The 12,547-nt window shown below is 41.5% G+C and overlaps 1 protein-coding gene across 1 annotated transcript in view; it reads right to left on the bottom strand.

The window, feature by feature from the left end:
* Window positions 1–8,075: 8,075 nt before the first annotated feature.
* CAB39 (calcium binding protein 39) overlaps window positions 8,076–12,547 on the bottom strand; it is a 33,516-nt gene continuing 29,044 nt past the window's right edge. The window contains exons 8-9 of the mRNA XM_069864839.1: window positions 11,631–11,774; window positions 8,076–10,644 (exon numbers count right to left, since the gene is read on the bottom strand). Coding sequence (XP_069720940.1) covers window positions 10,456–10,644; window positions 11,631–11,774 — 333 coding nt within the window. The 3' untranslated portion in view covers window positions 8,076–10,455. The remainder of the gene's footprint in view (window positions 10,645–11,630; window positions 11,775–12,547) is intronic.

Below are 12,547 nucleotides of genomic sequence, written 5' to 3'. Positions count from 1 at the left end.
GTTCCAAATAATTTGTTTTCTCCTATAATCCTATATGTAAGAAATCATCAGGTAGCCGATCACGCAGACACACCTGGTCCCTCTTCTGCCAGTGAAGATGCTGGTTAGGAGAGCATTTTAAAAGTCTTGTTAATGCCCAGAGGAAGTATTTTCAGGTTTAGATTACAGCTGAAGTGCCATGAACATTTATTCTTCTCAGGCTTTTTCAAAACATCTGACACGGCTGCACCTACAGCCACACAGCTGGCTGTGCCAGGAGCAGGCAAAGCTTCAGTACCATGGGGTGGGATGGGACACCAGAGCACTCTCTTGGACATTCCAAGCATGACTGGGGTTGCCCTTTGGGGTATTTCCACAGATTTGCTTCTGATGACAGGGCTGCTGTACTTGATGACTCACTGTTCACACTGAGCTCTGCCCTGGTGAAGTCCTGGGGTGCACATGCTGGCCCTACTCCACCTTCATGGTAAATGTTGAGTTCCTCGCATCAGTGGAACAGGAAGCTGGCAGTCCTGTAATTAATCACTTGTCATTTTGATTTCATTAGTGTTCTTCCAGAGTTTTATTCAGCCACTGTAAAATTTTCCAAAGCGCACTAAGTCCAATCAGCCAGGCCAGATTATGGAGGGACCAGTTTGTCCCAAGTCATTAGGATATGCTCCCCTTGTCCCATCCTGCTCTGCCAAGAGCAACCTAAAAAATCTCTCCTGCAAAAAGTACAACCAGATAGGAATTAAGAAGATCTCCTACTGTCTTTATTTCCCAAGTGAAGAATATGGCACAGTGGAAGACATAAGCTGTGGGACTCCTGAAAACATAGTCAATTTTTATATAGCCACCAAAAAGAAAAATCAGTGGTCTTATGAGCTGATCTGCCATGCTGCTCTTGTGACTTCTGAATCATCCTTACAGATCGCAGTGAGACACACCAAAACCTGCTGCCATCTGAACCGACAAAGCCTCCTGCAGCACAGGAGGCTGCACCCCTGAATGAACATATTAAACTGTTAAAGAGCTGAAAGCACCTCATTTTCTGAATCAAGAAAAAAAGTTAGTATCTTACAATCTACCAAAAGCCACACTCAGAATATCCACGTTCCAGACATGACCCTAGAAGAGCATATGGCTGCACAATGGCACAAGAATACAAAAAATTCCGTGTAGATGCCTGAAGATGTGTACTGAGTTGGCTTGAACTCCTCTGGACACAGGTAAAAGTGTCAGCTTTACAGTAAGGGACAGCTATAAGAGGCCAGAGTTCAGAGGGCAACAAGCAACAGCATTAACTTTCTTCAAAAATCCCTACTCTAAGTTTGATGCTTGGGCATAAATATCAGGCCTTTTCCAGTACAGTTTCAAAAAAAAAAAGGGGGGCGGAAATAAAACACTAAATTAAGAGTCTCATTTTACAATTCCTGTAAATGTTTTAAAAAGGCAGCAGACAGTCCCAGGGGAACACAAATACAAACTCCTCAAAACATTCCTGTTTGTTAAAATTCATGTTTGATGAGTAAGATACCCTCCAGGTTACTATAGCAGCAAGATCCATCGCCTAGGTGACCAAGTACCGACGTTGTCGACATTAACCTATCCCTACCCGCACTCACACAGTACACACTACCAGATTTTCATTTCCTGCAAGATGTTTGTCTTCATACCAACAGGCAGAGAGTAACAGACCATCTGGACCATCTCCATGAGGACTGAGCTTTCCTGACAGTCCTGTTAATGAGGATTGTTTCGGACGGCATCACCTATTTAAGAACTGGGCACTGTAAGCATCCAATACCTGTGACCTGATTTACTCCCAGAGCAGCAACAGAACTTGCACATAAGTTATTGGGAAAAGCTTCTGATGGACAGAAAGGTGCCTGACATACCAGAGGTTCAGAAGCACAGATCTGCACAAACCAGCAGGGATTTCTTCAAAAAATGCATTAAGAAGGTCTTCCCGCAAAGAAACAGTCCATTTGGGAAGTCAAACTATCACCAAATTCAATAAAATAAATTCCCAAATCAATATATTACCTATTATACAAGGATGACCTAGTCCAAATAAACCCATTCTACCTGTGTAAGGCCTTGCAAGCAAGTCTTCACAGCACAACACAGAGCAGTTCACGATCTTGCTCTGCACCATGAGCTAGGTCATAGACCAGGAGAGCCGCATGAGTAACAGACTCGTGACGTACCTCGAAGAGGGCCTGGGTCTCCACACAGCACGGCACGCGGCTGAGGACACGCCCCACATGATGCGCTCACGGATGGTGTTGAACTCTGGGTATCTGAGATAGGCTAACAAGTACAGACGAGTTTGTTTACAAACAAGCAACATCACTTTGACTACAAAGAAAGATCAAAACCAAGACTCCCCCAAAATATCGATTTTTTGGTAACAACACTACATAATTGGTAACTTCGAGTCTAAAGGGATTTTGGTTGGCTGGGTTAAAGGCTGCCTTTATATCTCACAGGGAAACTAAATGAGGCAGAAATCTCTTACCCTTCACTTTAACAGAGATGACTCACTATTTCCCCATTTTGCTTCGAATACCCTGTCATCGTGGTGGTTGGCTTTGTTCAGCTCTTCTCCCAGCTCCATGCAGCACCTGCTGCAATGACGCAGCTTCTGTGGTTCTTCTGTCCCTTCAATATACCTTGATTACCAACAGAGCTCTGACCATTAAACACCACTCATTTTACTTGCCCAGCACACACTCACAACCCCCTAGGACAGTGTTTCTTTGAACATACATTCCTAGACGGCAGATTACATTGTCTTGACAGAACCAAACAAAAGATGCCATAACTTCTCAAGCCCTTAGCTGGGTATAACCTGGATTTTGTGCCGCAGACTGAATTTTCCCAAGTAAAGCAAGCTCTTTCAGCTTCACTGACACTTGTGTAGGGAGGAAAACCTCTTGAATCTCATTTGTTTGTTTGAAACCTAAACGTTTGCTGCCTCATCTTTTACTACTTGCTGCCCTGTGTTCCTATGCTGAGTAAAACCTTTGGTGCCCTTTACCTGCTTGTTTATCCACGTGCAGAGCAAGCAAAGACCATTAGAAGTCAGGCCTTTCTTAATTCTGGAGAACAAAAGAATAACTCTGCTCCCGATAAAGCCAGTTTTCTTGCTGTCTCTGTCACTGGCTGATGATAGGATAATACCAGCAGAGGAAAACAAGATCAAACTAGTGCTGGATCAGAGAAGATAAAAGCAAAGTCAAAATTCAGAGAGAAAGGAACCTTTGGCAGATGAGAGAAATAAAAAATGTTTCTACAGCAAAGGATATTTTACACTGAGGCTAGACAAGGGTAAAAGACGTTCAGGGAAAACAGGGCCTCTCTGTTTCAGGAAAGAAGACATCTGCTGGCAGAGGGCTACTGGGCCCTGGAAGATACAACCTCAACACAGAGAACCCCCGAGCAGTGGAAAACAAAAAATAAGAGCATGGAAATGAATAAATGTTTTATTGTGTGCCGAGAACTGTATATTCTTTGTTGCGGATAAACACAGCCTGAATTTTGCAGAGGTTTTGTATCTGCTTGCTTCCACCATGAAAATGCCTTCCGAGGTGAGGCACTAACCAGGAACGGCCAGGGCTGCCACCCCAGCCAAAGGAGAGGCTGGAGCTGAGGCTCAGCCCCAGCTGTGAGAGCCGTCCAACAGCAGCAGAGTCCAGGTGCTGCAAGAGGGAAAGCGCAGGGCATGCACGCCCTGATTTGCTGCTATCAGGCAGTGAACAGAGTCACTTTGAGATTTTCCGATTAATTGGCCAAGGCGAACACTATACATCAATGTAGTCAACTGCCCAAGAAATGCTCCACATTTCTTTGTGTGTGAATTGTACGTAATAATGTTCTTCTAGCTCCTATCACTAACATTCTTCTTCAGAGCACTGCATACCCAAGGTCAGCACATCTTTCTGGACAAGCGAGTGTCTTTAATGAATAACTGAACTTTAAACAGTGAGTTTAATTAAAATGCATCACTTCACTAGAGAAAATATTCAGCACTAGTGACACCACTCAGTGCAAAGATACAAGATAAAGAACGACCATTTGGGGTTTGCATATCGCCCTGCATGACTTGACTTCTTATTACTTTCTAGCTCTTTCTTTTTAAATGCATACTTATATTTATATATTCAGAAGAGATCACAGGCTAACTGCACATTTCAGACCTGCCAAGAGCTGCCCAAGCAGAAACCTGCCCTTATGAGACTGCAACCATGCCCAGCTTTTCTGAAACAAGACTCGCTTCGTTCAGCCTTTGGATGGTCTTTCCTGCAGGAGCAGAGAAATGCTGCGTGCCTCTTACTCCATAACTCTGAGAAACCAATTGAGTCCTAAATGCCATCATCCCATTTTTAATTTTATTTGTAACACTCTCAAAACCAAGTTGCAACAACAGGAAAAACCAGGATGACCTTGTCTGTTGTTTCAAAGTGCAAGAGCAGCTAATGGTGGCACCTGAGAGGCAGGAAAGATTCGTATTTGATATAGCGACAAACAAAAGAAACGTTATTCATCTGGTTCTTTGTGGGAAGGCCCACGGGAAAGAACCCCCCAGAAAACAGGACAGAGCTGCTTGAACAAAGCATGAAAGGAGACCTGCAAAGGAAGCCTTTGGACTACTCTTTTTTTTTTTTCTTTCCATTTTTATAATGCACAGAGGGCATGAAAGGGTTCTTTCGGTAGTTCTTTCTCATTCTAAAAGGAATTTTTTGCTCCTGCTTCTCTTTTACATTAAAAATTCAAGTCTTACCTTGAACTGAAGGTCCTGAGGCAAACAGTATTAAAGACCTGCATGAGCCAGGACCAAGCACATTGGTAAGGATACTTGGCTAGTGCCCACCTTGCACTGGATTCTCAAGGCTGCAGATAAAAGTCAACAAATTTGAAGATTCAAAAACCAATACTAAACCAAATTCAGTTCAGTTCAGCTGCAACAAATATTTTTACAAGTGCAAAAAGGAAAAGGAGTCATCAATTTGCTAATCCAGTAAGATCTCCTGTGTTACTGGGACTTCCAGTGAGCAGCAGTGGGACTGGGACTGCATAACGGCCTGCTCTGTTCCCAGGCTCCAAGAAGTGCTTTGAGCTAACTTGCATGCACATGTGTTTCCAAACAGGAGTCCTGCCCTCAGCTGTGCTGGCAGAGCCGTACTCGGCTGCTGCAGAAGGCCAGGTGCTTGCCCATGACACCACAGCCCCAAACCTGAACCAGAGCCACTCCTGCTCACCCCATATCAAAGGCAGGCAGGCAAGCTAGCAGTGCACACTGAAGCCAGATAAGCAAAAGTACTCCAGGGCCTGGATCAGCTCAACGTACACTAAAGCCCATGTTGGGGACACAAGTCCGAGAGAGTTAAGCACAGCCCTAAAAGCGAAACCAAAAACAAAGAGGCTCGTCAACACACTGTGGAAGGACACATTAAGCATGACCACATCTTGAAGTACTTCACCTGCTTTTCTCTCTCCTTTTCCCTCCTAACACAATATGGCTGCGCACTGCCAAGCCACATTTCCTGTCCAGAAACCTGCTTTTTTCCCCTGGGTGCGTGTTAAATCGGGCAACATTTCCATAAATGGGTTTTAAGTTACCTTTTGAGGCAGGGTTGAATCCCAAATTATTCTTCTGCTAAGGGAACGGTCTTTCCTCAGTCGGTTGTTCTTTCCTGAACAGAAAAGCAGCAGCACAGCTGTGGCAGAAGGACTGCAGACTATCATTTCTTGTGCATCAATAGAACCAACTTCAACATTTAAGTCTGTTGTGCCTGCAAACATGCCAGATAATTTTCTCCCCAGCACACCTCTTAGAAGAGGAGGAAACCTTCTTCTATCTCAGACTGGTTGTTGGTGAAACAATCTGCTAAAAATAAATAAATACCTTATCTGCACAATGATAAGACAAGAGGCAGCAGATACAGTACACAGTAACATTTTGCCAGGTTCCTTCTCAAGGTAGAACCAAGCTTTCAAAACTGAAAACTAATTTTAACTCTCTTTTCCTGTTCTGCATGCGTGGTTTTGGTGGGTTGCCTACTACCTGTTGAGTTGGGGATGCTGAGCGCCTGCTCATCTTCTTGAATTCATGTGGCTGTTGCCCTAGTTAGGATCAAACGATTCATCATTCCCCAAGTCACCTCTGCTAATGCTCACCAGATGTTTTCTGGCACCAAGTTTTCGAATTGGAGCTGATGGGAATTTTCCATCAGAGAGATCTTCTGAAAGAGAATTCTGTTCCTGAGAAACAGAGATTTTCCATGAGGGTAAAAAACCCAAAATATCCCAAACTCTTGTTGTACACATCAGACTCCACAGTCCGAGTCCTCTGATAAAGAGCTTACTGTTACATCTTGTTTCAACTACAACACACTGACCAGAAATCTGATTATACGTGAGCTCTACAACTCAGTTTTGTGGTGGTTTTTAGACAGAGGTGAGTCAACAGGTATCTTAGGAAGCAGAAAAGGTCTTTTCTTATGAAACAGCCATTTCCTTCAAACAATGCAATATATTGTAGTGTCCCTCTCCTCCTTCCTTTCAACTTCTTTCCATATTTTGATAATTTTTTTTTTTTTTTAATATTTTGATCTGCCTCCAGTCACATTGGATTTAAACTGGATCTACCCAGGTAACTACAGATTACAGCCACTGGAAACAACTGTTCACAAGTTCAAATGTACTCAGATTAAGCTGAACACTAATTTAAAGAGATAACATGCAAAACAATAGGGTTATGTTTTCCTTATTAAGATACTACCATCAACTTAAGTTACAATATGCTGAAAAGTCAGAAAAAGCAGCACTTAAAGAAGCCTTAGGAAAGGCCAAAACCTTTAGAGAAAGGAGTACGGATACATCATGAGAAAAAAACACAACACTGACAGAAAGTAAGGGCCCTGCACCCAGCAAGATGGCAGCAGCCCCCGTGAACAGCCACACAGGGGAACGCAATACAGACAGGAAAAGGATTCAGCAAAGCAGCCAGCAAAGATCCAGAAGAAATGGGGGGTAAAAAGGGCAGCAGCAAAACAAAAACCATGGGAATTCCCTGCTGGGAACGACTTGGCAGGCCCCAAACAGAAGGAAACTTACTGACAGCAGCTTTGTCTGTGACTGCTTCCATGGCTCTAAGGGCATCTTTGACTCCAGTGCCTGAGGATGGCAGCTCACATGGCAGGTCCTGCTGATCAGGTCTGCAGGGAGAACACATTAACAAGTTGGAACTACATCTCCTTGCATTCCCCATGCCTGCTCCCACCCGCGCCATTTCATCCAAGCCTCCAGTCAAGTACCCAACTTGCTGCTCTTGTAATTAGAATTTGCAGTGTGTTTGGCTACTGGTATAAATTCCTCCTTCCCTTTGTAACCCACGATCGTATGCCAGCAAGTAAGAATAGAACCAACATTTCATCTAAAGGCCCAAGCAGATGCAGGCTCCAGTGGGGGCTATAAAATACCAAAGACTTCTGTCTGTAGGGCAAGTGCGTTTCTGGCAGGAAATCAGATTTTTCAGTAATTTTACTAAACAAAACCACCTGAAGAATCAGCAGCAAAACCTCCTGAACGTTCAGGGTTTTAAACACAACAGACTCCCCCAATGTTTGTTGCCTTGCATCATTTGGGTGTTACCTGTGAAGTACAGACAGAGGCAGAAAGCTTCAAAGGCAAAGGAATCACAGGATTCCCTAAGCAGAGTTACCCACCACACACTGCCGCCTTCTGAGATCTAGAGAGAAGGGAAGGGCCAGAGTTATCAAGGATTCACTTCTGTGGTTCCTCTCAGGTCCTGTCTCTAGATGTGGTGCAGGAAACAGCATCTCCTTCTTTGCCCTTGGTTAGGCAAAAAAGGAAGAGAATAATGCAACAAACAGGCAAGAGAAGCTACCCACAATCATTAAGATCGATTACATCACGAATACAGCACTCAGTCTTAATTCCTTAGAAATCTAAAAAAACCTACTTCACATTTAAAATTGAGAATGCTACCCCCTCTAGGGCAATAGGAGACCAGGCCCACACCCACAGAAACTCGCCCTCTGCAGGAACACAGTAACAAACACACCTTTTTCTTCAAAACTTTATTTCACTTTAAATTATGGGGCCAGCCAATTTTTTTTTTGATAAGAAACGCATTTTCCTCCAGAGAAATTAAATGCTACCATGGCAGCAGAATTACAATTGTATACATCTCTTATTTAAAAAAAAGAAAAAAGGCAAACCCAAACCCGCTCACATTTAAATTACTTTTAGTAATACCCTTAAGCCTTTAAGCAGATAAGAAACCACTTCCAGAACAATAGGTTTTTAATACGAAGAGCATGTCAAATGAGCTTTAATTTAAATACAACTTCTTTCCAAAAGCCAACATTCAAACGTTTTCACATATTAAAAAGTCACCATAGCCACTGTTTCCAAGGCCTAACATCGAATCACCTCTATCCCATCCAAATGCTCTCACCTCTTTACATACAGAAATCTTTATCACACCTACACTTTTCTAAAGAGAAAGCCTCACACACTCTGGTGAGTAACTTGTCAAATGATGTTTTCCTCCACTCAGCTATGACAAACCCAAACGGAACAGACTGTCAGTACTGGACTATCACACTGCCTCAGGACAACCCTGCCTGCCTCTGTAAGCTACCTGCAGGAACAGCGAGCTATCATGAATCGGGTCACAAAGGACATACTAAGAACCTTTAAAAGACCAATCACATCATTCTGACCCTTTTTAAACAACTGAGTGAAGAACACTCAGTTTTCTGGAGCTGTTTGACTCCCCTTGTGAAGGCTTTCACATCAGTTTCAACACCACTTGGGAGTTTCACCTTGCAGACTGCGCGAGATTTTAACTAGGAAGAGGACAGGAAGCAACAAACATTCTCTAGAACGGTCTCGATCAGATTCTGCCATGCAGAATTTGAACTTCCAGACTCCAACCAACACATTTGCTTGGCTGTGATCTCAGCATTACTGTCTGATGGACAGATATGATTTTAATAACATCATTTAGCTCAACTTAGTAGATTCCTTTTGCGTGTCACAGTAACAAAAACATGGTGCAAAATCAGTTGGGGTTTTTGTTTTTATAAATACTGATAGTTTGCAGCATTAAAGAACAAAATCAGCAAAATTAAATCATTTTGTTACCCTAGGACATCTATGAAATTGTTTCTTGAAGCTGGAGGGAGTTAAATCCTTCACTTTCACACTACTGGACTGAGTTATTTACTGTGAGAAAGAAATGATGCACTGCAGGCTCCTCAGAAGTACGAGGAATCGATATTAATCAAGCATAATCTTTGCCGTTTGCAGAGCCCGTGAGCGCAATGCTAGTTTAACTGAATAAGACCAATATTATCCAGTAAGAATATAGTACAAAGGGTTCCAGTTCTGTTTCAGCCAACCCTGACTGATGGCACCCCATTAGGTAAGTGAATACAAAGGATTGGTTTGGGTTTTTTCTCCTTTTAATGCTGCAGTACTTAGATTGTTAAATTAGCATTGCCAGGTGATCTGAAGGGTTCAATTACATGAGCATTCATTTTGTAAAACTCAATATTAGGTAATAGTTACAGACTAATACAATAACATTCCTCTGCTGTACAAATTAAATCATATTTTAAAGAAATGAGCAGCCTAGGAGTTATATACAAAAGAAACCAGCAAGCACTGTTGAAATGAAATGCAAAAATGTCACTGCTAGGTCTACTGTCGGAAATACCTTTAAAGGAAAATTAACAAAACCCCTTAGAACATATTTCCAAGTTTACAAGTCAATTCTCAGAAAAATCAAATCATGTCAAAAAAAAGGTCTGTAACGCAGTGAAAGGCATATATACATTTTCCTTATGAACCTTGAGATTTCACTCTTTTAGAAGTTGCTAAGTTTCAATATCAGTTTATTTGCAAGACAACTGTTTATCCCAATAAGCTCACATCTCAGATACATTTCCCCTTTGATTACAGATAAAGCACTGCACTTTTGTATTTTTAAATCAAGGCATATATCTTATACTACGGTGCCAGGTATGCACGGGTCACATTGTGCTCATATCTCAAACAAGGTAAGTGCAAACATACAGATTTATTCAGATTGGCAAGCATGCAACCTGTTACTGAACTACATTAATACCTTCTCTCCTAAACCACAACAGTATCTATATGTTTGCTTTCACGAACCTAGAATCCTTCTTTTCAGGACTAAAACAAGCAGTGTCTTTGAATTCTGAAATGACACAAATATCAAGAAAGTCCACATTGTGCAAGAAAGCAGCAGCTATGTTTTTCAACTTGGACTAAAAAAGAAGAGAAAAACAAAAACCGTTCACTGAACAGCAGATTAGCAGTAATGTTCCTCATGAATCGATAAGAGTGCCTGATGCTGAATATCTAACAGCAGATGCTGAATTTGGGTTTAATATTTTAAGGGTTTACTGGAGGTTAAGCTTCTTGCTGTGCTGGTCTCTTCAAATCCCTGATCTGTTTAACTAAATAGGTCTTCTCATCATTAAATTGTTCATCCTCGGTCCTGTCATTCTGAAACTTGCTGAGGAACTCAATAAGTTTGGTCTGGTTCTTTAGAAGGATGTCTAATATAGGCTGGGTCTTGTTAGGATTGGCTACAAACACCTGCAAGAAAATAAAAGGCATTTAACAGAGTAGTAGGAAACATCTTAAAACAATGTTTTAATTATTCCATATTCCAGTATCTCTACAGAGAAAATAATGGAGGAAATGCAAGCTTTAAAATAAAATCACTTCATTTTTTAAAATGAGAATAGATGCTGAACACCAGCACCAAAGTAAATTCCATTTGTGGGAGATGATCAGCCACAACAACGTCTGCAGAAACCACTGAAGACACCTCACGGGTAAATTCTATAGTGAATGTATGGTTTCATATTCTTTACAGCACCATATGGGTATCTTTAAGCTCCCCAAAAACTTCTATGCCTCAAATTATACCACTGAGCTTTCAGTCGTTTGCTTGTCTGCAAAGTCAGAGGTATCTATTACAAAGCACAAACTACAATTCAGGCTTTGAAACTGAGCTGACTTGACTAACACGCTACTGTCCTTCATAGATCATGCAGTCTGATGAAACCACATTTGAACTCCAAGATGCTTCATGATTTCACATGAAGTCATGCGTTAACTCTTTATCTTACTGTACTTAATCTTAATTCCAAACTTCTCTAAGAGAGATTCACTGTCAATCACCTGGAGGTGTTCAAGGCCAGGCTGGATGGGGCCTTGGACAGCCTGATCTAGAGGGACATATCCCTGCCCACTGCAGCGGGGTTGGAACTAGATAATCTTTAAGGTCCCTTCCAACCCAAACTACTCTATGATTCTATGAAGTCCCTAAGTGGTTCCCAAACAATCTTCAAATGATACAAAGACAGCTATTTGTAAAGGTGGATCATAAACACTGGTGCTCTCTTTAACCATTTAGCAGACAGTCACATAAGCTCCATGTAGACTCAGGTAAGTAGTTCACTCATAGAATCACTAGGTTAGAAAAGATCCACTAGATCATCGAGTCCACTCAATTAAACAGCTTCTGGTGGGGTTCTTTTGTTGTGTGTTTTATTGTGGGGTTTATTTAAACATACCTTAAACACATGAAAGGCCTCAAACTGAATGTTGCGACTCTTGTCTCGTAGAAGGTTCATCATCAGTTTGAGATTTTCAGGTTTACTGATGTACTTCGTCATAATTGTGAAGTTGTGCCTGTCCAATAACAACTCACCAAGAAGCTAGAAGTGGAAAACAAGCCTAAATGAGAAAACAACTGACATTGCACATGAGAGATAGCTTTTTCATAAGTCCGTTCAGACACACTGAGTAGTCAATGCCAGTCCATAAATACAGTAATAACAGAACTCAAGTGTCCTGAATTTCTGATGATTTCTACATTTTCCTCTCATTTCAATAGCATAGTTTCTCCTTTCTCCCAACAAGCAAAAAATTGCCTTTTGTTCCCCCTTGTTATGAACTGGAATTGAAAGTAAAGTCTCTTTAAGTCTTTCTTTCCCATGACTTCATTATTTCTTTCATTTATACATAAGCTATAAATCACCAGTGCGAATGTGTTTGGATTTTGGGTTGTGTTTGGTTGGTTTTTTTGGTTGTTTTGGGTTTTTGGGTTTTTTTGTGGTTTTTTTTTTTTAAAAAAAAGCATTAGTAGTTCAAATGAGAAATATTTACACTTCTTTTCCTACCTTTCTTTGTCCAGAAAGGAGTAAAACAACATTCCCCACAAGTACCATCCTTTTTACAAGTTTTGTACTATATTTACGTTCACTGTACCTGCCCTACTAGAATGTAAGGCCAGCACTGGTCTGGTCACACCATGTAGATCTATACTTCATTATTTAAACATGTACAGATTTGTTGAAGGAAAAAAAAAAAACAACAAATCAAACATACTTGCATACAGCCATTTCTGCCTGGGGAGAGACATGGCTTGTTGTTTGCTAGGCACTAAATAATGCAAGGACTGCACTAAAGAAAACCAACTGAACTCAGG

This window comes from Phaenicophaeus curvirostris, chromosome 10, assembly GCF_032191515.1.
Source record: "Phaenicophaeus curvirostris isolate KB17595 chromosome 10, BPBGC_Pcur_1.0, whole genome shotgun sequence".
NCBI lineage: Eukaryota > Metazoa > Chordata > Aves > Cuculiformes > Cuculidae > Phaenicophaeus > Phaenicophaeus curvirostris.
Note: the sequence above shows the minus strand (reverse complement) of the source record. Positions and strands in the feature narration are given on the sequence as shown.